The following is a 24,262-nucleotide window of genomic DNA, read 5'->3' on the forward strand; positions in this document are numbered from 1 at the left end:
TAAGGAGTGGAGGGGGAAAAGAGTAAAAGATAGGGAGAGGAAGAAAATAAGAGACTGAGAGAAAATGGGGTTGAGAAAGAATGATGGTGTGAGGGAAAGGGAAGAGACCGGTGTGGATTTGCTGTTGGGGGAAGTGGAACAGGAGGGAGTAGACTGTTGGAAATGAGCTGGTGTTGGGGAGAAGAATAACTGGTAGGACTTTTGAGTCTTCCCTAGTTTTGTTTTGGCTTGGTGACATGATTCTTCCTCATGTGCACATTACTTGTGCCTCTCTGTACATTTAAATAAAGGCTGGTCAGTCTCACTCACAACCCACTGTGATCTGTTTTTTTCTTTTTTTGATAGGGGTCATGTAATTTGTGTTGAGTTTAACATGCCACATGATTTTCAAAAGTTGATCTTACGGCTTCATTTCCATGGTGCTTGCAACTAAAGATAGCAGTATGGAAGTTCAGCTACCATATAGAACAAACTCATTCAGAGCAAAGTGATACCAGAAGGAAACAGAACATCTGCACTGGAGGCAGCACCTCCGGAGAAGGTGGAGGGAAGTGTCAAGGAATAACACTTAGGTCAATGGGTGCTAACATTGGCCCCCAGACCTTGCAATGAATAACACTGGGGTATGTTAAGGCTAAGTTCAGCAGGGGAGATTTGGCAAGCTGACTTTCCCTCCAATTTGTTAATTCTCCCACCTTCTCTAGCACCTTGCAGCTGGTGCCACTTCTGCAACAACTGTTCTGTATTTTTTTAGTACCATGCAGCTGATCAGCAGTCTGGGCTTTTGTTACATAATATACACTGATGATACTCATATTGTTTATTTGGTACAAATCAATCTAACAAAACAGAGGAATTGAATAACTTTATGAGAAGTTGAACTCTGGCTAACTCATAGTAAATTAAAGTTAAATAATAATGTCAAAATTGTATGGGCTTATTGGGCTAAGCATCCTTCCCTTATTAGGGATTGTCCTCACATGACAATAGGGACTTATAGCGTCCAGCCAAGTCCAGAAATTAAAATCTTAAGGGATTAATTAGACTTTAATTTTACAATGCAGAACCATATTCCCACTATTGTTAAGGCTTCCTTTTTCCTTTTATAGAGTATTAGGTATTCTTTATTTATTTGATTTAGATTCTGCCTTTTAGCCACTTCAAAGTAGAGTACATTCTTAGATGAACCTGACTTACATTTATAGTTCAGGTACCAATATCTACTCGTATTAACTATTGTTACTGCAACTCACTACTAATAGGGCTACCCAAATCAACTACATGCCCCCTTCAGCTACTACAGAATGCCACAGCGAGAATACTCACCAATCACAAAAGATCGGAACACATTACCCCAGTACTAAAGGAACTACATTGGCTGCCCATAGTGAAATGCATAGAATACAAATCACTTACAATACTACACAAAAACATAAACAACAGTGAAAAAGAAAGCTTAAATACCATGTTCCAGAAACATATTCCACAGCGAAACACCAGATTAACCAATAAGGCCGTGCTCGCCATACCATCAGTAACAACTACTAGCCTTACCACAACTAGAGAAAGAGCAGCTTCAATAGTCAGACCTCGCCTATGGAACTCACTACCTGAAAACCTCAGACTACAAAATGACACGAAACTATTCAAAAAACTCAAAACATTGCTATTCAAACAAACTTACAAAGACAGCATCGGTTAACAAAATCACAGCCAAATATTCACATCAAGATAAGAAACCCTAGCACTAAAAAATCTTGGACAAATAAATATCATCAATGCGCAATAGTAACCATCAATTAACTAAACTGCTAGTAAAGTTAAATGTAACCAATAATTACCCCGACTGTTAGCAAAATTAATTGTAACCATTCTACCTTAGCAATTCGAAATATCTCCATTTTACTTATAGTAAAGTTATATCTTAACTAATGTACCTGTTTTAACTGTTATGTAGTGTACCTGTTTTAATTGCTATGACATCCATTGTAAGAAGTTGTTATATTTATATTTGTTGTTATATCTGTTATGAAATGCATCATTATATCTATCATGTCATTCTTTGTAAGAAGTTTTATATCTGTGAACCGGAGTGAAGGCGTGCACCAAACTTCGGTATATAAAAAAAAGCAAAATAAATAAAAAATAAAAATTGCAACTCCCTGTTGACAGGTCTTCCTAAAAATCAATTATATGAATTACAAGTTGCCCAGAATTCAGCGGCTTGTTTGTTCATTAAAACTGAACTCCTGAATACATTTTCAAAGGGGTTGCATATGGAAAATTAATATATATATATATATATATATATATATATATATATATATATATATATATATATATACACACAAGCAGCCAGTATTCGTGAACATATTATTTTATAAACATTGAAAGTACGCATATATTTTCGGTTTCATGAACACATTACTGGTGCAAAAAAGGAGCGATCTATGGGCATTAGAGGCCAGGGTCAAGCAGTACATGCAGAAGTTGCTATTTTATAAGAGATATTTATGTATAAATTATCTAATTTAGTCATACAATTTTACACCGCTAATTGACTGGGGCAATGTTTAGGTGGGAAGACTGGGTGACCGGATGAAGTTTCAGGATGAAGTGCTTGAGGGTCTAGGTGAACTGGAGATGGACTTGGTGAACTGGTGGAGATATCAGTGAACTGGTGATTATGAGTCAGCATGCAAGAAAGCATTTTCAAATGTTATATGTGCACATTATAAAATACTCATTTTTATGTGAATATATTTTTTCAGCACCTAAACTATATCGGGCGGATTTTAAAAGCCCTGCTCGCGTAAATCCACCCAGATTTACGCGAGCAGGGCCTATTTTCCATAAGCCGCCGGTGCGCGCAGAACCCCGGGACGCACGTAGGTCCCGGGGTTTTTGGACGGGGGCGTTTCGGGGGCGGGGCCGAACGGCACGGCATTTTGGGGGCGGGACGCGTCGTTTCGGTGGCGGGGCCAGGGGCGTGGTTTCGGGCCAGGACGTTCCGGGGGCGTGGTCGCACCCTCCAGAACCGCCCCCGGGTTGGGTCTCGGCGTGCCAGCAGCCCGCTGGCACGCGTGGATTTACGTCTCCCTCCGGGAGGCGTAAATCCATGGATAAAGGTGGGGGGGTGGTTTTAGATAGGGCCGGGGGGGGTGGGTTAGGTAGAGCAAGGGAGGGGAAGGGGAGGGGAGGGCGAAAGAGAGTTCCTTTCGAGGCCGCTCCGATTTCGGAACGGCCTCGGAGGGAACGGAGGCAGGCTGCGCGGCTTGGCGCGTGCCGGCTGCCCAAAATCGGCAGCCTTGCGCACGCCGATCTAGGATTTTAGAGGATATGCGCGGCTATGCGCGTATCTTATAAAATCCAGTGTACTTTTGTTTGCGCCTGCTGCGCAAACAAAAGTACGCGATCGCGCAGTTTTTAAAAATCTACCCCATACCTTTGGAGCATAAGTATGCGGTATTTTATAAACTGTGAAGTACTTGCTACACAGATTATAAAATACTAGGATATACCTCCACATGTGCATTTACGCATGCACATGCAAGTAAGATGAATACGTTTAAAAATGAGACTCTAAGAAGTAAAATGTAAGACCCACACGTGGGTGCACATGTGCACGCGTCTGCTGGCACGCGCACAGGGACACGACAATTTCATAACATATGCATATATATATGCGTGTATACGTGCATGGGTTATAAAATCAGCTATTCACTTGTACATGTGCACATATGGCAAATCAAGCTCGTAAGTGGGGGGAATTTTAGTATATACATGCGCCGATGCAATTACCTGTTTTCCCAGTTTGTTCCCAGTTTGACCCAGTAAAGGAGAGGACTTCCTAAACCTCCAAGCTAACTTGCCTCCTTTTTACCCTAATAGCCCCAAGTCTTAATACACCACTGACTAGCATAGTGTTTTTTTGTTACATGACTTACACGTCATCTATAGCAAAAATAAAGTTATACGGTAGTGGACCCCAGCGTGTGCCTGTGCACGTAAACATTTATGTACAGACTTCATGGTTCAGTTCTGGCCCATCCATGTCCTGCTTATGCCCTTCCTAGACCATGCCCATGCCCCCACCTCTTTTGTCAAAATTTTGTTTGTGCACATACTGGGAGATATTAGGGATGTGCAGACCAAAAGTTTATGTTCATAAGTCCATAAGTCAAAAGGGGGAGAATTCCATAAGTTCAGTCTATGTCCATACGTGCACCGATTCCCTAAATAAAAATTTAAACCCCTCACCCTCCTTAATCCCCCCCCCAAGACTTACCAAAACTCCCTGGTGGTCTAGCAGGCAGTCAGGACGCCATTTCTGTACTCTTTTGCGAGGAGCACGTGACGTCGGCGTCACGTCTGAGTGACGAGGACGTCACGTGATTCCCCGCGCGTTCGCTCCGGGACCCTCGTTGGACCCAAAAGGAACTTTTGGCCAGCTTGGGGGGCCTCCTGACCCCCCCCAAGCTGGCCAAAATGGCCCCCAAATGGCCAGAAATGGCGTCCTGACTCCCCGCTAGACTACCAGGGAGTTTTGGTAAGTCTTGGGGGGGGATTAAGGAGGGTGAGGGGTTTAAATTTTTATTTAGGATCAACAATCGCGATTTCCAACGTATTCAACATAGCTATGTTGAATAAGTTGGAAATTCGATCGTTTTCGCCTCATCACTTTTTTAAGTTAAAAAAAAAAAAAAAAAAAAGTTGCGTTTTACCTATAAGTTCAAAACGAATGCACACCCCTAGGAGATATGTGCAGACCTGCAAAGGTTTAAAATCTGCGCGACACGCACCGCACCATCACGCACATATCTCACAGCTTCAACACACAGAAGGTTTTCAAACTCTACAAGTTAGAGCATATACAGCCAGTGCTCAAGGCTCTCCATTAGCTCCCTGTTGCCCATAGATTAAAATTTAAAATATTGTGGCTCACCCATCAAATTCCATAAATATGCCCCATTGTATTTACTCAATAAAATGGGTCTTTCTTTATCAACCAGCACAGACCCTCAGTCCTTGGAACAGTATTTTCTTAAAGTTGCAGATGCCATTAGATTGGCCACAACTGAGAAAAGAGCTTTCTCTTATACAGCCCTACCCTTTGGAAATTATTGTCTCAAGCCTTTAGGTCAATTGCAGACTATTGCACCTTTTGGAAAATGTGCAAATCTCGGTTGTTTATTATGGCCTTTGAATGATTTAGAGCTTTTAGCTAATGGATGATGTTGTTTATAATTGCCCTGGCTGATAAATATTGTTTATGCTTTTCATGTACACCGCCTTACAGCCTCATGGGAAAGGCAGCTAATAAATGTAATAATAAACAAAGAAAGAAAAAAGCCTCCAGGCATTCAACATGGAGAGGTTCTACCACATTTATACAGTCAGTATTTATTATTTGATTTATATTCCACTTTTCAGTATTCACATTCAGACTCTGATGCCTTTGCCTGAGGATCAGGGCCTTCCATTTCAGTGTTGCACTTTGAGTGCATAACCATAACCAATAAGAGCAAGATATCCATGCTCTAGGTCTTATCCTTGTGTATAGAAACAGCTTTAGGCTATTTTGACTGAGAAATTATGGAACTAGGCATTTCTTTCCAAGTCTTTTTCCTGAGTTTTGGAATCAGCTTTGAGCTAAACGTATTGGTGACGAAGGCCTGAATCCTCTCCAGTCAGACTGAAGCCACTCAACCATCTTAAGTAACATCGTGAGGGAGTCAATAAGAAATTCCCTCAAAGCACCTTAAAGGACCACTCACAGGTAGCTGGTCTGGTCCTCCTTAAGGATCTGCACTGCAAAAGATTCTGGTTGAGGGGAGTTCCCTTTAGCCAGGGGTTAAGTTGTCAGGGCAGAGAGAGCTTAAGAGAGGCCCTGGGAAGCAGAGATAGAGAGAGCTACCAATTACAAGGATCTCCCAAGAACAAATTGGTATTGTTTTGTGTTATCTGAAGTGAAGGTCTGCAGCCAGATTATTCAAAATTAATCCCACTCGGACCGATGCAGTATGGTGCGCTCGACTGAGCACACTGTTAGTCCTCGTTTGGCCGCGCATTTTCAAGGTGCTATTTTTACCCCTTATACAGTAAGGGGTAAGAGCATGTCGAAAATGCGCGGCCAACCCCCCCACCCCCAAAACTAATAGCACCCGCAACATGCAAATGTATGTTGATGAGCCTATTAGTTAGTCCCGCGTGATCCAGAAAGTAAAATGTGCAGCCAAGCCGCACATTTTACTGTCAGAATTTAACTCCTGTCATAGCGATATTAAGTCGGAGGCCCCAAAAATTAAAAAAAAAAAATCTGCCTGCAGACCGTGGGTTGGAAAACAGACGCTCAATTTTGCTGGGGTCCGTTTTCTGAACCCATGGCTGTTAGCGGGTTCGACAACCGACACCGGTAAAATGAAGCGTTGGCTGTCAAACCCGCTGACAGCTGCCGCTTCTGTCAATAAGGAGGCACTAGGGATGCGCTAGTGTCCCTAGCACCTCCTTATTTCCATGGGCCCTAATTTGCATACCTTTGCTTAGTGAATCGCGTGCGTAGGGAGAGTGGGCGCTTGCCGGCTCTCCTGCACAGTTTACCGTATCAGCCCGACTGTAAATAAAGTGAACTTAAGCAACAGCCAGAGCCTATCTGTTGTTTCTCTGACTGGTTTCAAGCCATTCACCAGTGGAACTATCACAAACATCCTTAAGCAAATTTGAAAACCAGAGACAACATGGCCATTCCTAGGCAATGATAACACACCTAGTTATAATCAATGATGGCTTTCTTGTACACAATCTCTTTAAGTCTCTGGTTTGCTTTGTGGACTCTTTCTGGTATAAAATAACTGAAACAATTTTCTTTGGAAAAATGACTCCAGCAAAGAAGCAAAAACATGAACAGGTTGAGGGGGTAGAACAATGCTGTTCAGTGAAGCAGAAGAGCTGCTACAATCAACACAAAGTGGTTGACAGTATGACAATGAACAAATAAGAAAACTTGAAAAAAATTGAAATATTAATTAGGGATACTAAGATGAAAAGCAAGAGAAAACTGACAATAAATCAGAGAAAAAAATTCCTACATGGAAAAGAGGGCCAGTGTGGCATTGTTGTCCTCAGATGATAAACAAAATCAGAATAAATGGGATTTGGTCTGGAACTACATGGGTCCCTTCCCACGATGCACATATGCATTTTCTGAAATGTTCACCAGAAATTTTTTTTTTTATGATAATGTACAAGATGCAGCTCATGTGAACCATATGCAAGCATACTTTGAGGCTACTTGTTTTTGAGGCTACTTTCATCGAAGTTTACAAGAATTTTATTAAAATATAAAATAGGAAGAACATGACAAAATTCATCTGTTTTGATAACACATCATAAGAACATGCCATGATGGGTCAGACCAAGGGTCCATCAAGACCAGCATCCTGTTTCCCACAGTGGCCAATCCAGGCCATAAGAACCTGGCAAGTACCCAAAAACTAAGTCTATTCCATTGCTACCGTTACTACCGTTGCTAGTAACAGCAGTGGCTGGCTATGGCTATTTTCTAAGTCAACTTAATTAATAGCAGGTAATGGACTTCTCCTCCAAGAACTTATCCAATCCTTTTTTAAACACAGCTATACTAACTGCACTAACCACATCCTCTGGCAACAAACTCCAGAGTTTAATTATGCGATGATTGAAAAAGACCTTTCTCTGATTAGTTTTAAATGTGCCACATGTTAACTTCATGGAGTGCCCCCTAGTCTTTCTATTATCTGAAAGAGTAAATAACTGATTCACATCTACCCGTTCTAGACCTCTCATGATTTTAAACACCTTTATCTTATCTCCCCTCAGCCATCTCTTCTCCAAGCTGAAAAGTCCTAACCTCTTTAGTCTTTCCTCATAGGGGAGCTGTTCCATTCCCCTTATCATTTTGGTGACCCTTCTCTGTACCTTCTCCATCGCAACTATATATCTTTTTTGAGATGCGGCGACCAGAATTGTACACAGTATTCAAGGTGTGGTCTCACCATGGAGCGATACAGAGGCATTATGACATTTTCTGTTTTATCCACCATTCCCTTTCTAATAATTCCCAACGTTCTGTTTGCTTTTTTGACTGCTGCAGCACACTGAATTGATGATTTCAATGTGTTATCCACTATGTTGCCTAGATCTCTTTTTTGGGTGGTAGCACCTAATATGGAACCTAACATTGTGTAAATATAGCATGAGTTATTTTTCCCTATATGCAACACCTTGCACTTATCCACATTAAATTTCATCTGCCATTTTGATGCCCAATTTTCCAGTCTCACAAGTTCTTACTGCAATTTATCACAATCTGCTTGTGATTTAACTACTCTGAACAATTTTGTATCATCTGCAAATTTGATTACCTCACTCCCTTCCAATGAGAAAATTGTATATTTAATCCTACTCTCTGTTTCCTGTCTTTTAGCCAGTTTGTAATCCACAAAAGGACCTCGCCACCTATCCCATGACTTTTTATTTTTCTTAGAAGCCTCTCATGAGGAACTTTGTCAAATGCCTTCTGAAAATGCAAGTACACTACATCTACGGTTCACCTTTATCCACATGTTTATTAACTCCTTCAAAAAAGTGAAGCAGATTTGTGAGGCAACACTTGCCTTGGATAAAGCCATGCTGACTTTGTTCCATTAAACCATATCTTTCTATATATTCTATGATTTTGATATTTAGAACACTTTCCACTATTTTTCCTGGCACTGAAGTCAGGCTAACCAATCTGTAGTTTCCCAGATCGCCCCTGGAGCCCTTTTTAAATATTGGGGTTACATTAGCTGTCCTCCAGTCTTCAGGTACAATGGATGATTTTAATGATAGGTTATAAATTTATACTAATAGTCTGAAATTTCATTTTTTAATTCCTTCAGAACTCTGGGGAATATACCATCCGGTCCAGGTGATTTACTGCTCTTCAGTATGTCAATCAGGCCTACCACATCTTCTAGGTTCACCGTGATTTGGTTCAGTCCATCTGAATCATTACCCATGAAAACCTTCTCCAGTATGGGTACCTCTCCAACATCCTCTTCGGTAAACATCCAAACCCTTCTTCTTTCTTATCTCTTTTTTCAAAATCCAGTGAAATGTGGAAGAACTGGTGAGTTCAGTTGTTTTCCACTACTGTCAATATTTTCACTAATATGAAATGTTTTGAGTTATTCAAAAATTATTTTTACAATGAAAACTGAGGACAATATTCAGCCACTAAGCAGATCGACTAGTTAGCCGGATAACCATATTTGGATAATTAGCAGGGTATATTCAATGGCTCAGTTGTGATGTTGAATATACCAGCTATTTTAAAGTATAATTGGCTAACTTTAGGAAAGCCCTACAGCCCGACCAGGGTTAGCTACATAAGTTAACTGGCTAACTCTGAATATCAGAGTTAGCTGGTTAACTCATGCAGCTAACTATGCTTCAACCCAGAATTCCTACTGCCTGCTCTCAATGTACCCAGGTAAGCCATTTAGTTGGATAACTATTACTTTATCTGCCTAAATGGCATTTGAATATGGACCTCTGTATTTTTCATACTGTATTTGAATTAGGCAGTTAATGATTTAATCATAAGACATAGTTCAGCAATGTTACTCTGTTAAAAGAATACAAATATATGCACTAAACTTACACAATACAGAATTATTCTGCTTTTCCATATTGCTTTCTTTGCTCTGTTGCTCAGCTTTATTCATTCTCCATATCATCCTGCTATACACTGCTTTAAATTGTTCTCACTCTAACTTTACTCTAGGAGTTGAGATATTTCCTACCACATCTTTTTTTTGTTTTAAATTAATTGATAAATTAAGCAGTATTAGGGAATTTATATATAGTAACAGGTGAGTTTTCAAAGAGTTACATGGGGTATATGTGAATAAAAAAAGCATATACATTCACAAGTGGTAGAGATGTGCATTTGTTTTAAATACGGTACAGGAGTGCTCTGAAACAAAGGACATTTTTCTGAAATTTTGGAAAAATTTTTATTTTGTGTTAGTGCGCGCTAACCATAGTTAGCGTGCACTAACTTTAATATGTTATTGCGCAGTAAGTCCTATTGGTGCGCACAAACACAACATCCGGGAACCATGAAAAAAAAATCCTGAACTGCGGAAAAAACAAAATTACCTGCGGGGGACCAGAACCGAACCATGAAAAAAAAAAAGAAATGATACACATCTCTAAGTCACATGTAAGCATGTATATGATATTTCATAAAGCTTGCAAGTACATGCATACTTTCAGTATCATGCATAAATTTTAACAGAGAAAAAAGGGGTGGTCTAGCAGTCTTTCAAGACAGGATTCATAAGCATGTATGAAAGTTGCAATTTTGTAAGCATTTCTGAACTTGTCTGAACACTTTTACGCCTGCTAATTAAGGGGGTTATTTTCCAAGTCGCATTATGGCCTTTTCGTACGCATTAAGGTGTTTTTGCATGCAAAAAGCATCTTAACGCATTCAAAAAGCACCATAACGCATGGTGCAATGCTAATTTGGAAAAGGGGGAGGAGTTTTGGGCAGGATTTCTGTCCAAGTGGGCTGGCTTCGCAGTTTGTAAAGCCATATCGCACAGTTTTAATACCAGAAATAACAATACCTTTTTCATTGGTGTTAAAACTGTGATATGGCTTTGCAAACTGCACACTTGCTCTCTTGCTCTCTCTCTCCTCCAACAGCTTAAAATACCCAAAATGCTATTTGCGAAAAGATCGCAAAGTGAGATATAGCCATATTGCACAGCTTAATGCTGGAAATAATTCCCCTTTTTCATTGGTGTTAAGCAGTATGATATGACTATATTACACTTTGCGATCTTTTCACAAATAGTGTTTTGGGTATTTTAAGCTGTTGAGAGAGAGAGAATGAGCAAGCCTAGCTATAAGGCCCTTATAGTAGTTAGGTATTTCTACCTCTATATGAGGTCGGCCTAGTAACTCGAGGTGAGGTTTATGTAGTAGTTTAGGGGTTAGGGGCCACTTTGACATTCAGAATCAAACAGTCAGAGACAGAACAGTCACTCTTGTGAAGATTTGATTACCTTCGGAGTGAGGAAACTCACACAAAGATGAGATTTGTACAATGTTCTCTCAACCTAGCTTGATGTTACCCAGGTAGAGAGTCCATCAATCTAGGTTGTGGTGTTAGTGCGAAAAAGTAATTGCACTCTGCGGTAATATCTATGCGAAGCACACTTTGCGATAAATCACGCCCCCCTCTTCCTATTACATGCAATAGTTTGATGAATCTAGGCCTAAGTTGATTGTGCATTTGAAATTGAACTTGTCTGTTCTCTGCAGTTTTTGGGCAGGGAGACTTGGTGAGGATTCAGGGTGAAGTTCTAGAAGGTGAAGGTGTACTGGTAAAAGTTTGACTGAACTGGTGGAGGTATCAGAAACAAGTGATTCCAAGTATGCATGCAGATATTTTCAGAAGCAGCATAGGGAGTGGAGGAGTAGCTTAGTGGTTGGAGGAGCATGTTACAAAAGAGAGAAACCACAGTTTGAATCGCATTGTCACTTCTTGTGACCTCTGGCAAGTCACATTACCCTCTGTTGCCTCAGATACAAAATTAAATTATAAGCCCTCTGGGGGTAGGGAAATAACTATAGTACCTAAATATAATCTGCTTTGAAAAGCTCAAAAGTGGAATATAAAAATCTAAATAATAGTGCATACTTTAAAATAATTCTGGATTAATTTGCGTGAATTGTTACAATACTTATGCACGTGAAATATATATGCACATTTTTGTAAAAAGATTTGAGAAAGTATGCGGTTTCCTGCATTACAAATATATGTGTGTACCGAAATATATACTAGTATTTTATAAACTGTATGGCTCCCATCACACTGTTCATAAAATACTAGCATAAGATCTGCACGCCCACTTAAGCATGCAAAGTTTTGAAAACTGGGATGCGCATATGGGCACATGAGTAAACCATATGCTGGAATTTTAAATCATGCTCACAGCTGGGTGTATATGATTTAAAATATGCCTATCATGCATGCTTGTACTCCTTATTTTAAGCCTTTACTTGAGCAAATGTATTTTGCCTATATTCCTTAGGACTTTCAGTTTAATGTGCGCAGGTAAGCAGATTTTAAAACATGCTCACATGAAGGATATTCCCAGTTTTACCAAGTAGTCCACCAGTTTACCCAGACTCTCTCAAAGTCATCCACACCCCTCTGGTTCTTCAGCCTATTCTCCCCCCAGTTGAATTGGACTGCTCACCCTGTCATGTTAGGCCTAAAAAGCGATTTCTGCAGATTTACACCTCATCAGGAGCAGCAGTAAATCTATGCGACTAACAAGTCGCTGCACGCTGCGGCTACCAATTTTAAAAATACTGATTTATGTGCGTAACTATTGGCCCCTTCCCAAGAATGCCCATGCCACACCCCTTTTCTGCTCCTTTTTCCCCCTTGAGCATGCATATATATGCACGTAATTTTTAGCTTTTAAAATGCACCTACTCACCAATATGGGCCTTTTAGCGCGAGCAAGGCTTTTAAAATTCACCCCAAATAGCGCATATTCATGCAAGAACTGATGTGTGAATAAATAGGCTTGCATAAAAAAGGGGCCAGTTAGGACCGGCACAGGGGTATTCTGGGCTGGGGCAGACATTTACGGGCGTAGGTTGCCATTTTATAATCTGCGAATACAGTGTGAATTATGGCTGTTACCTGTGCATATTTACTTCTGTTATTTATCAGGTATAACTGTGAATAAAGCTTTTTATAACCAAATACTGACTGGGTGAAGGATGAAGGTAAAAGGGGGGGGGGGGGAGGGAAGGAGTCTTGATGACCTAGAGATAGATTGGGCAAACTGGTGGACCACTTGGTAAAACTGTGAATGTCCTTTATGAGAGCCTTGTATTAAAATCTGTTTACCTGCACATGTTAAAGCCGACAAAGTCCTAAGGAATACACACAAACTACGTTTGCTCGAGGAATGCCTTAAAATTAGAAACACACACACTTTCATAGCATATGCTATAAAATGTGCTGACTTGCGTGTATAAAAGCCGACAAGTACTAGGGAAAATATGTGAATAACATTTTCTCAAGCAAATGTTTAAAATTAGGAGCACACATACGTGAGAATAAGAGCATTTTATATAATGTGGAAACAATTGTGTAGATGATATAAAATGTATGTGCATGTGTGCTCGTGCCCAGATATGCATGCACATGGGCGCACACACACTTGTTTTAAAGTTACTGTCCCTCTATGAAGACATCCCATTATTTTGCTAATGTTGAACTGCTCATTCTTGGTATTACTGTGTTCCTACTATTAACAGAACTCTTCAATAACCCAGTAGGCTCATGTTACTGATTATATCAACAGTTATTCTCTTTATACACAATTATTTCCAAAAGTCAGAAAGGATAAAAGAAAACAACCTTACAGGTGAATTTTCAAAGCATTCTGCACAAACAAATTAGCATATATGCGTGTTTAGCAGCTGCTACTCACGTATTCTGTATTTTATAAACACCCAAAATACACTGCTATTTTCACTGTCATGTGCTCATATATGTACATAAAAAAGAGACTGTCTAAAGGCATTCTTGCACAAGGCCAAAAGTTATATGTGAAAGTTGCTATTTTAAAATGTGTATATATTTTCCAACTTACATATTTTTATGCCTGCTAAATTTTCTGGCTTAAGTGATAATAAATGTGTTTATTTTGTAATACTGATTGGGTGGGCAGTGTAACTGATGACCTGGAAAAGGATTGAACAATTTGGAGGATTAATTAGTTAAAGTGGTAATTTCAGTTTGAATAGAGTCCAGGTCAGATTTATATTATATTGTGCTTTATATTTTATGTATGTTATCTCCTACTGGAAATTGGTGCGATATTATTATGAGTGGTGGTATGGAAGTATTTTTAAATAAATAAAATTATTTCACTCAGGAGTGTATGTTTTACAATACACTGAGTGATTTATATGTCTAAATCCCAACTCTGGCAAGTAAGTCATATTTTATTTTCATATGTATATTTAAAAAGTAGGTGAGTATAGTATGCGCATTCAATGCATTGAAGTACATGATTTCAATGGATTGCATGTATTCGTACATTGGGTTACAAATAAGCATATGTTATGCCATAAATATATGCATATTTTGTAATATGTGCATGTGTGATACTCGCATGTTATAAAATAAAATAGCAAAAGTATATGTGGCCACATACACATGCAATTCTTTTATAGTTCTCCTTCCTATCTATTTTATAATTTTATCAATTGATATTGACAGAACTATACATCCAGCTTGAATAAATACAGAATTAAGCAATGGCTGTTCAGATTTTAAAACTTCTAAAAATGATGCTGAATTTACTTATAACTGACATGATCAAATATAAGGTTGCTCTTTCCTATTCAGTTCTGTAAGTGCTAAAACTGAAAGAACAATAGAACTTAAATCAGAAATGTAATAGAATCATAACTAGGATAGGAAGTAGATATCTTCCATGCTACTAGACTAAAATAACATATAAATATATGCATGCAGAAATAAAGGTCAACAAATGGTTGTAATTGTTATTTTTTAAATTGGATACTAGTAACTGAGGCTGGGGAAACTTTAAAAAAGTTCTCAAATCAGCTCGACAAAATAATACTAAATTTGTGGCTTTGTCAAAGTTGTTCAAAACTTTAAAAAAGGTAGTTGCTGGCAAAATACACAAAGGGACGATATAAATCCACTGTGTACTCTTAAAATCCTCATCAGATCTTAATGACCAGGCAGATTTCTGCTGATCCATTACAGATTTCTGTGAATTCTCAGAAATCCAGCACAAAGTCCTGGTTTGAATTTGAAGCAAACTAATTTGGATATTTCTATGTACCACTACGCTGCAGGTTTTACATTACATTACTGATGAGAAAACCTAACATAAATGTATTATGTCTGTCTTCTAAAATGCTGTCACCTGCAGCCTGTTTGCTAGCCTTTATTTATATGTATAAAGTGGAATAACACAACTGTTTCATTAAATCAAAACAACCAATAGTAGATATAAATATGGAAGCTTGGACAGGCAAAATATTGTAACTTATGTTAAATAGTATGTCCTGATATATGTTTATCACTGCAGGACACTGCAAGGTAGAAGGTATTAAAAACATATGGGCCGGAAAAAGCTCATTGAAGAAAATTATATGTAAGTCTTAACAGCAGATGCTCTGTTGTCACCTCTGTGATAGAACAGTTATTTCACAATGATCTATGACTGGAAAACACAAACTGGCCAATTTTAAAAAGGCCACGCACGTAAAAAGCGATGGTTATATGCGTAGCTGGGTCCTGCGTGCGCTCTGAGCGTATTTTGTAAAGGGCTTGGCCATGCGTGTAACCCTCGTTACGCGCAGAAGTGCCGAGCCTAAAAAAAGGGGCAGGCCAGGAGCAGAGTCTAGGCGGAGAGGGGCAGGGTGGGACGGAACCGAGGCCGGCCGGGACAGTGGCCATTAGCCACTGTCCCAGGGAAGCGCGCACCGGCTAGCATACTTCTTCTCTGGAGGAGACTGGAGCAGACTGGGAGGGAACTGGGGGTGGCCCGATTGCATTGCCACGCGTATTTACAGAAAATATGCCCCCCCCCCCCCCTGTGCACGCCGCCTGCACATGCATGCAAGGATTTTTAAAATCTGGCGCTCATTTGCGCATGGCCATCCAATTTTCTAAAATGTGCACGCCGGCGTGTGCATGCTATAAAATCAGCACATCCATGTGCACGCGCCGGGAACTGTGCACACATGGATGGCTGTGCATTTCTTTGAAAATCAACCCCAAAGTAAGGTGGTGGTGGTGGTGGTGGGGATGCTGAAGAAAAGGATTTCCCAGTGTCTATGGAGAAAAACAATTGGGAAGACATAGCAGATCTTCCAAAACCTTTAACAAATGGCAAATTTGAAATATTTCTGGTTTCTACTCTACAGAAATAAAGGTTAATAAAATATAATATCAAGTGATACCTTCTTAGTGGACAAACTTAATACATTTCTTGACAAGCTTTTGGGAGTTAACATTTTATTTATTTTTATTTATTTAAAATTCTGATAGTCTGCTTATTTCAAAACCAGTCAAGCTAAGTGGATTACATCACAACTTTAACAGCAATAATAGAAAATACATGCAAAAATTCAGTATGGAGCAGATAAAGAGAATGTCAACTTCTGAAAGCTAGTCACGAAATGTATTAGGTTAATCCGATAAAAAGGTATAACCTTATATTGTTTCTTTTTGTTAACCTTTATTTTTGTGCATTCAAGTGGACTAGCAACCAGATTACTTTATGTAAGATGGCTTATACTGGAACTGAACTTAAATAGGATGCTTAAGAAGGAATTCATGTTGAGATATGCAGCCCAGGTGTAGACATGGCAGACAAAAATCTAAACAGGAGGCATGTGTTTCAACAAGGTAAATAACTGGTCTGACTCTTGAGAGTGAAAATCAAGAGAATTGTATTTAGTTCATTTCACAGAACATTAAAAGAAATCATGCAGTTTCTAATAGGAATTTGTGATGAATTTTCAAAGCGAGAAGATCTGGTTAAGTTGGTGACTCAGTCTCTCGACATGGCCGTGTGTCACCATGAGCGTCCTCAGGATGGACAGACATAACCAGAGGATAAGTTTTGACCATTTTGCTTAGTTACTTCACGGAGAGTAATGGCTCAAAAATCTAACCAGATTTGCCAAAAGTGATAAAAAGGAACAGGGTCTCTCACCTGAATCCTGGAAAATATATTTAACATCACTATAACGTCATCAGTTCTGCAAATTCAGAGACTGGGAACTTATACTGCATTCTCTAATCCATCATAAGGCACAGCTTTTTACTGAGTCACTGCCTATGAGACTGTGTGTTTCAATACTGAAATAAAGTGGTGTCTGGGAAGAGACATGCCATACCACCGAGATCAAGAATGATTGGAATGCATGATTGCTCCTGGTGGAAGTGAGAAGGTTTATGCTATTAATAGTAAATAGGTGCTCTGCATGTGAAATAGGACCAGAATAACTTGCACTACAAAACTATTAAGTTCAAGAATATATATTTAAAAAAAAGGGAACCTTGCTAAGCCTTCAGTTTGTTTTTTTAATAAACTTGCCTTCTTCCTGTTCCTTATATTTTGTTTCCTTCCACATTTATTATATTTTGCTTGGCTAGTGAATGCAGTTTCTGCTCAACCTGTTCTTGTCAGTCCTTTACTTTTTCTTTTTTTTTTGCTTTCAATTGCCTTCTTTTCTATTTCCAGTTTTGTGTATTTATGGGATGTCTGCATTGACAGATAAATGTAACAGTTTGAGTATTATTTATTTGTTTTGCATTTGATTCAAGATACTCTTAGAGGTAGATTATAACTTTATGATGTACAACTAGAAAGATTTTAATAGTTTTTCATCACCTACAGTTCTGGTTTCTGTCAGTTAATGCTGTTTCCAAGGTTTTATTATAGGTTGCAATGACAACCAGCTGGGGGCCCATTAACTTCAGTGAATTTGATCAGGTCTCAACATGGCCATGTTAACACAGGTTCCCAGAAAGACACAAAGGATAGCACTATGCAAATATGGCTTTACACATCAGAAAAGATTAAACCATCCAATATGATTGCCGAAGTTGTACTTGTCTGGTATGTAAAGAACCTCCATTCAGGTGAATATGACTACATAGGGTGTCATTTATCAAAATGTGATAGGGCTTATCGCATGCAAAAAGCCCCGCATGTGAAAATGTGTTTAACGCATGCGATCACACCATATTGTATGGTGCGATGCAAATTCATAAAATAGGAGGAGTGGACTGGGTTAGCCTGTCTGTGAAGAGCTATTGCACAGCTGTAATGCCAATTTTAACTATGCCTCTTTGGATTGTGGTAGGCTGTGTGATAGCTGCCATGACCATGCAGTAAGGCTTCATCACCATTTGTGATGTCTCCTGTAAGTCTTATTTCAGGTGACTTGATGGGTCCAGAGAGAGAGAGAGAGAGAGAGAGACTGCCATGATGTCATGGCCCATAGGTAGGTATTTGTATCCTTATGGTAGGCCCACCTAGTAACTCGAGGTGGGGTTTAGGTACGCGTGTAGGGTGTTAGGGGCCACTTTGACATTCTACGTGACACCTACGAATAGAACAGTGGTCTCTTGTGAAGATTTGCTGGCCTTCGGAGTGAGAAAACTCACTCCAAGATGAGATTTGGGCAAGGTTCTCTCAAACTAGGTTCTCTCAACCTAGCTTGAGCATCAAGCTAGGTTGAGAGAACACTGCCCAAATCTCATCTTGGAGTGAGTTTCCTCACTCCGAAGGCTAGCAAATCTTCACAAGAGACCACTGTTCTGTTCGTAGGTGTCAAGTAGAATGTAAACGTGGCCCCTAACCCCCTATACTCGTACCTAAACCCCACCTCGAGTTACTAGGTGGGCCTACCATAGGGATACAAATACCTACCTATGGGCCATGACATCATGGCAGTCTCTCTCTCTCTCTCTCTCTCTCTCTCTCTCTCTCTCTCTCTCTCTCTCTCTCACACACACAACAATGGTCCCCTGGTGGTTGAATGAAAGAAATACAACAGGTCTGGCACTTATTGCAGAATCTGAAAATGGTATCACAATTTGTGCTAACTTAGCTCTTCACACAGGTAATTAGCAATAAATGCTATATTAGCATAAAACACACCCCTTTTGCTATCGCATGCGGTACTTACCGCATTTGATAAATCCACCCCTAAATTAGCTGAATCAGCTCCAAAATTCAAAGCTGAGGATTCTATGACTTGTGCGTGAAACTAGAATTTTAAAGAAAAAATGTTTGTAAGAGTGACCTAAAACTGTTGCTTACTAGTGATATATGTGTTACCATTTACAACAGCCTTGATGTCTTAGGAGATATAATTTTTCAGTCACTCCTCAATGTAAGGTGTCTAAGGTTTTGGACGCTAATTATAGGAGCCCACAAGGTTCTGTAGTCTTTCCTTCTTATTCTCACTTTTGAAGAAGTCCAGAGCTCAAGGATGGAGTGCCTGCGATGGTAAAAGAGGGAGTAACTGGTTGGAGGAGTTGTGAGGGTCTTTAAGAAGAATCATGGAAAGATTCCATCCCAGCTTTCCTGCTCTATTGGGAGTCACGCAAATCTTGTGAATTTTTGGAGAAGTGGAATATACTCCGGAGTGATCCAGTCTCCAGGGAGTGTGAATTTTGCAGTTGAGGAGTTACTGCACCAAAAAGAGTGTTTTATACCATAGTCAATTGTCAGGGGAATTCTCAAAGGAGAGACATTGGAGTGAGAAGTATTTCGTTCTAGAGTAGGGATTTTTCCTGAGCATTCAGAGGAGAAGGAGAAATCACCAGCTTGATGCAAATGAAAAAGAAAGAGATCCACACCCTGGGAGGTTCCCATTGTGGATATTGGTTTAAGAGTGAAAGGAAATCCCTGGAAATCTGTGAACTGTTTACATTAATTGGCTATACAGAATTTTTGGTCTGTTATAGATATTAATCAGACGAAAGTATACATTTTGTCAAAGCATTACCATTGATATAAGAACATAAGATATGCCATGCCATAATGGGTCAGACCAAAGGTCCATTAAGCCGAGTATCTTATTTCTAACAGTGGCCAATCCAAGTCACAAGTACCTGGCAAGTACCCAAAATTAAATAGATCACATGCTATTATTCCTTATTGATCAACAGCAGTTTATGGATTTTTCCTCTATAAACTTATCCAAACCTTTTTTAAACCCAGTTACACTAACTGCCATAACCATATCCTCTGACAATAAACTCCAGAGCTTAACTATGCGCTGAGTGAAAAAGAATTTTCTTTTATTTGTTTTAAATGCTCTATTTGCTAACTTCATGGATTGCCCCCTAGTCTTTCTGTTATCTGAGAGAGTAAATAACTGATTTACATTAACCTCTTCAAGTCCATTCATGATCTTAAAGACCTCTATCATATCCCCCTCAGCTGTCTCTTCTCCAAACTGAACAGCCCTAACATCTTTAACCTTTCTCATAGGGAAGCCGTTCCATGCTGCTTATCATTTTTGTCGCCCTTCTTTGAACTTTCTCCAGTGAAACTATATCTTTTTTGAGATGCGGCGACTAGAATTACACACAGTATTCAAGGTGCAGTCTCACCATGGAGAAATACAGAGGTATTATGACATCCACCATTTTATTTGTCATTCCCTTCCTAATAATTCCTAACATTCTGTTTGCTCTTTTGACCTCTACAGCACTCTGAGCCGACAATGTCAATGTAGTTTCCATTCCCTATATACATCACCTTGCACTTGTCCACATTAAAGTTCATCTGCCATTTGGAAGCCCAATCTTCCAGTTTCATAAGGTCCTCCTGCAATTTATCACAATCCGCTTGAAATTTTGTGTCATCTGCAAATTTTATCATCTCACTTGTTATACCCCTTTCCAGATCATTTATAAATATATTAAAAAGCACCAGTCCAAGTACAGATCCCTGAGGTACTTCATTGTTTACCTTTTTCCACTGTGAAAACAGACCATTTATTCTTATTCTCTGTTTCCTGTCTTTTAACCATTTTGCAATCCATAAAAGACATTGCCTCCTATCTCATGACTTTTTAGTTTTCTTAGAAGCCTCTCATGAGGGACTTTGTCAAATGCTTTTTGAAAATCCAAATATACTACATCTACCAGTTCACCTTTGCCCACATTTGTTCACCCCTTCAAAAAAATGTAGAAGTTTTGTGAAGCAAGACTTCCCTTGGGTAAATCCATGTTGGCCTTGTACCATTAAACCATGTCTGTCTATATGTTTTGTGATTTTATTCTTTATAACAGTTTCCACTGAAGTCAGGCTCACCGGTCTATAGTTTCCTGAATCACCACTGGAGCCCTTTTTAAATATCGGGGCTACATTGGCCACCTTCCAGTCTTCAGATGCAATGAATGATTTTAATAATAGAATACAAATACATTGTAATAGTTCTGAAATTTCATTTTTGAGTTCTTTCAGAATCCTGGTGTATACCATCCAGTCTTACTAAAGTTTTATATTTAAAACAATCCCAACTTGTTGTGGCTCTTTTGTTTTATGGAGGTAAAGAGAGAATTCATAGCCTAAGGGTCTTTGAAATATGTCATCCTGCCCCCCCCCCCTATCAGAATAACCTGGGAGATTCATGAGATGCATGTTGGCCCTACAGCTCCCAGATGTGCACTCATATCCAATATAGGTGTGGAAGGGAGGTTACATATGTTGAGGAAAAAGGAACTAACTCATCCAAAGATTAATATTGCGCTCTGGTTTCTTCTACCTGTGCATTTTACCTATTTGATTTATAGCTAATACAAAAAGCAAAGCACACGGATATTGGCTGTATAATATTTTGCTAAGTTGATTTTCATTAACCTCTCCATCTGTGTGTATATAATATATAATGTATGTAAAGATCAACAATATAATATTAACAAATTACAAATTGTGTAAGGTATCTTATTTTACATATTATAGTGAACCATAGTTAAGTTAGTATTTTAACAGCTTAACAATGGAATTAACTCATGAAATCTAATGCACATAGAGAAGAAATTGCTATTGATCTGAATCCTGGGCACACCATGCTGTGCATAGTAAATGGCTTCTATTACCTTACTATCTAAGGATAATTAATGTGCAGTCACTGCCCTTATCTTATGTTATCAGTCTTTCAGATTCTGTTCAATTTCTATCAAGCAACTTTATGTTGTATACGGGGAGAAGGGGAGGCATCATCAATGTCTGCTATTTTAAGATAATTTTATAAATCATAATATCACCTACTCAATCCAGTTTCTGAACTCTCTTTATATGGATTGGCTAATTGACTAACTTATACATGAAATGTTAATGTTCAATGTAATATTATACATTAAAAAAATGCTTTCATAATTACTGTAAAATATGTTTTAGTGTATTCTATTTACTCTTTAAAATCTATTTGCTTTGCTCCTGGATATATTAATGTTTTTCTAACTTATCTTAATTACAATGAACAGAAATATTTTACTGACAGAGCTCACCAATTTAGAATAAATATTTTTGTTAGTTCCCTAAACAATGTCATTAATCTATTTAAAATTAAATCTAAAGAGATGGATCAAAATAGCATATTATCTAATTTGTGAATCTTTTGTAGCCTACTACAGGGTGGCCCATGGAAAAGTAGCCTGCCCCTAATGCACTGGTATTGGAGGCGGGCTACTTTTCCATGGGCCACCCTGTATAATGAAATACTCCTAACTATATGTAACATGTTCGTACTTTTCATTAAAGAAGAGTAAGCATTATATAGAAAGAAACATTTTACCTTTAGTATAGTATGGCTTTTTGACATGACCATCGCTCGATTTAGGCCTTCTCTCCTCCCCAGAAAATTGCCTATGAGATTGATCCTCATAGGATCTCATATTATCCCTCTTTCCAGCTTCCAGTGCCATTTTTTCTCTCATGGCCTTTGCTCTTTCACTTTCCAAAGCAATAGCTTTTTCCAGAAGAGTTAAATTACCTTTTGTCATATCAAACACTTCTTCAGACCTATCTGATGTAATAGATGTTGTATCATCATCTTTTTCATGAAACCTATCGTCTTTTGCACAGCTAGCAAAAGTTCTAGATTTGGGGCTCAACTGCTCTTCAAGTCTCATTAAGTTCATCATGTCAGAGTAATTTCGTTCTGGCGTTCTTCCTGGAAAGTCTTCATCTTGCATGATTTGATTCATATTCATGTTTTGTTGTTGATTTCTTTCATGTGGATTTGTCTCACTCAGTTTCCTTGCCAGGTCAAAACACTGGTTTCTCAAGCATTCCAGACTGCTGAGGCACACCTCCTCATCACTCTCCTCTACCATCTTATCTGTAAGTCCATTGTTAGCAGTTTTTCCCAGTGTCACAAAGTTCATATTCCTATTATCTTGTTGTGATATGTGATCCATATAATGTCTATCATTAAGATTATCTGAAAGCACTACACCATGTCCTTGTGCCAATAGTTTAAGTGAGTCCACGGTTTCCCTAACAACATCACTATCTAAGTCTAAACTCAGCTCTGTTTTTCGACCTATGTTCTCATTTTTGTCACTATCATCTTCCAGACTATTAGAAGTATTGCTGTTCATTTCCGATTCTGTCCTGGCTCTGTAAGCTGCATCCTCTGCAATCTTACCAAGATTTAACAAAGACTTGGCCACTAGTTCATCATAATTATCATATTCATCATTATTGTTATCATCTTTTTCTGTGTCATGCATTATTCGTGAATTATGACAATCCATTGAATGATCTGCAAAAACAAAAGAGGAAAAAGAGAAAAATAACTAGAACAGTAAGTCTTGTGCAGAAAATTTAAACCATTAATATTAAAATAGGCTACAAAAGAGACATGCAGTCTTTTTTATATTTGTTATATACAATGAAGTTATTTCATTGTTCTTCTAATACACCAGAAATATTGCACGTCATCTGAGCATTTATTAGTTTAGTAATCTGTGGTTTGCTACATATAAGGCACAAAGAGCTTGATCTAATAAGTTGTTTCTTTCATTCTGTTATTGGAAAAAAGTTTAGTACATCAGGCACAACATTGTATTCTTTTGATATTTTCTTTGCATATCTTATAATAATTGAACCAATCATAATATTGTACTTTCATTAATTACTTATGGAGTATGTTGCATGTCATTGTATAATCTCTTAAACAGATAATAGCAGTGTGAAAAACAGAAGTGCATCACTTTTTGTACTTTGGTAAACTTGAAATAGAAATTCCATCAGCTTAGCAACTCCAAGCTAAAAGAAAACTCTTCAGTTTGCATGGACAATACATATTTACATTATAATTTAGGTATGCTTCACTATAATCAGAGTTTCATGAGCCACTAGATCCTTAGCATTCTAGTAACAAAACTGAGAGTGCTAGCTATAATTTAAACTTCATTCTCACAGAAAAAGTAAGATTGATTAGATTTTTTTGTAGAAAAAGCCTACAACTGGAGCATCAAGCTGTACTTAACATACATGATTAGATGTATATTTCATTCAGCATACAGATCAATTGTTCTTTAATATAATATTAAAATTGGCTATGTTTTGATCTACAATTACAATTTATACTGTTGTCTATAATAAAAAAATTT

General features: G+C 38.5%; 1 protein-coding gene across 1 annotated transcript in view; it reads right to left on the reverse strand.

Moving 5' to 3' along the window:
* MYT1L (myelin transcription factor 1 like) overlaps positions 1 to 24,262 on the reverse strand; it is an 822,727-nt gene that overhangs the window by 569,434 nt on the left and 229,031 nt on the right. Inside the window, exon 6 of the mRNA XM_029597019.1 lies at positions 22,438 to 23,409. Coding sequence (XP_029452879.1) covers positions 22,438 to 23,409 — 972 coding nt within the window. The remainder of the gene's footprint in view (positions 1 to 22,437; positions 23,410 to 24,262) is intronic.

Source organism: Rhinatrema bivittatum, chromosome 3, assembly GCF_901001135.1.
Source record: "Rhinatrema bivittatum chromosome 3, aRhiBiv1.1, whole genome shotgun sequence".
Taxonomy (NCBI): domain Eukaryota; kingdom Metazoa; phylum Chordata; class Amphibia; order Gymnophiona; family Rhinatrematidae; genus Rhinatrema; species Rhinatrema bivittatum.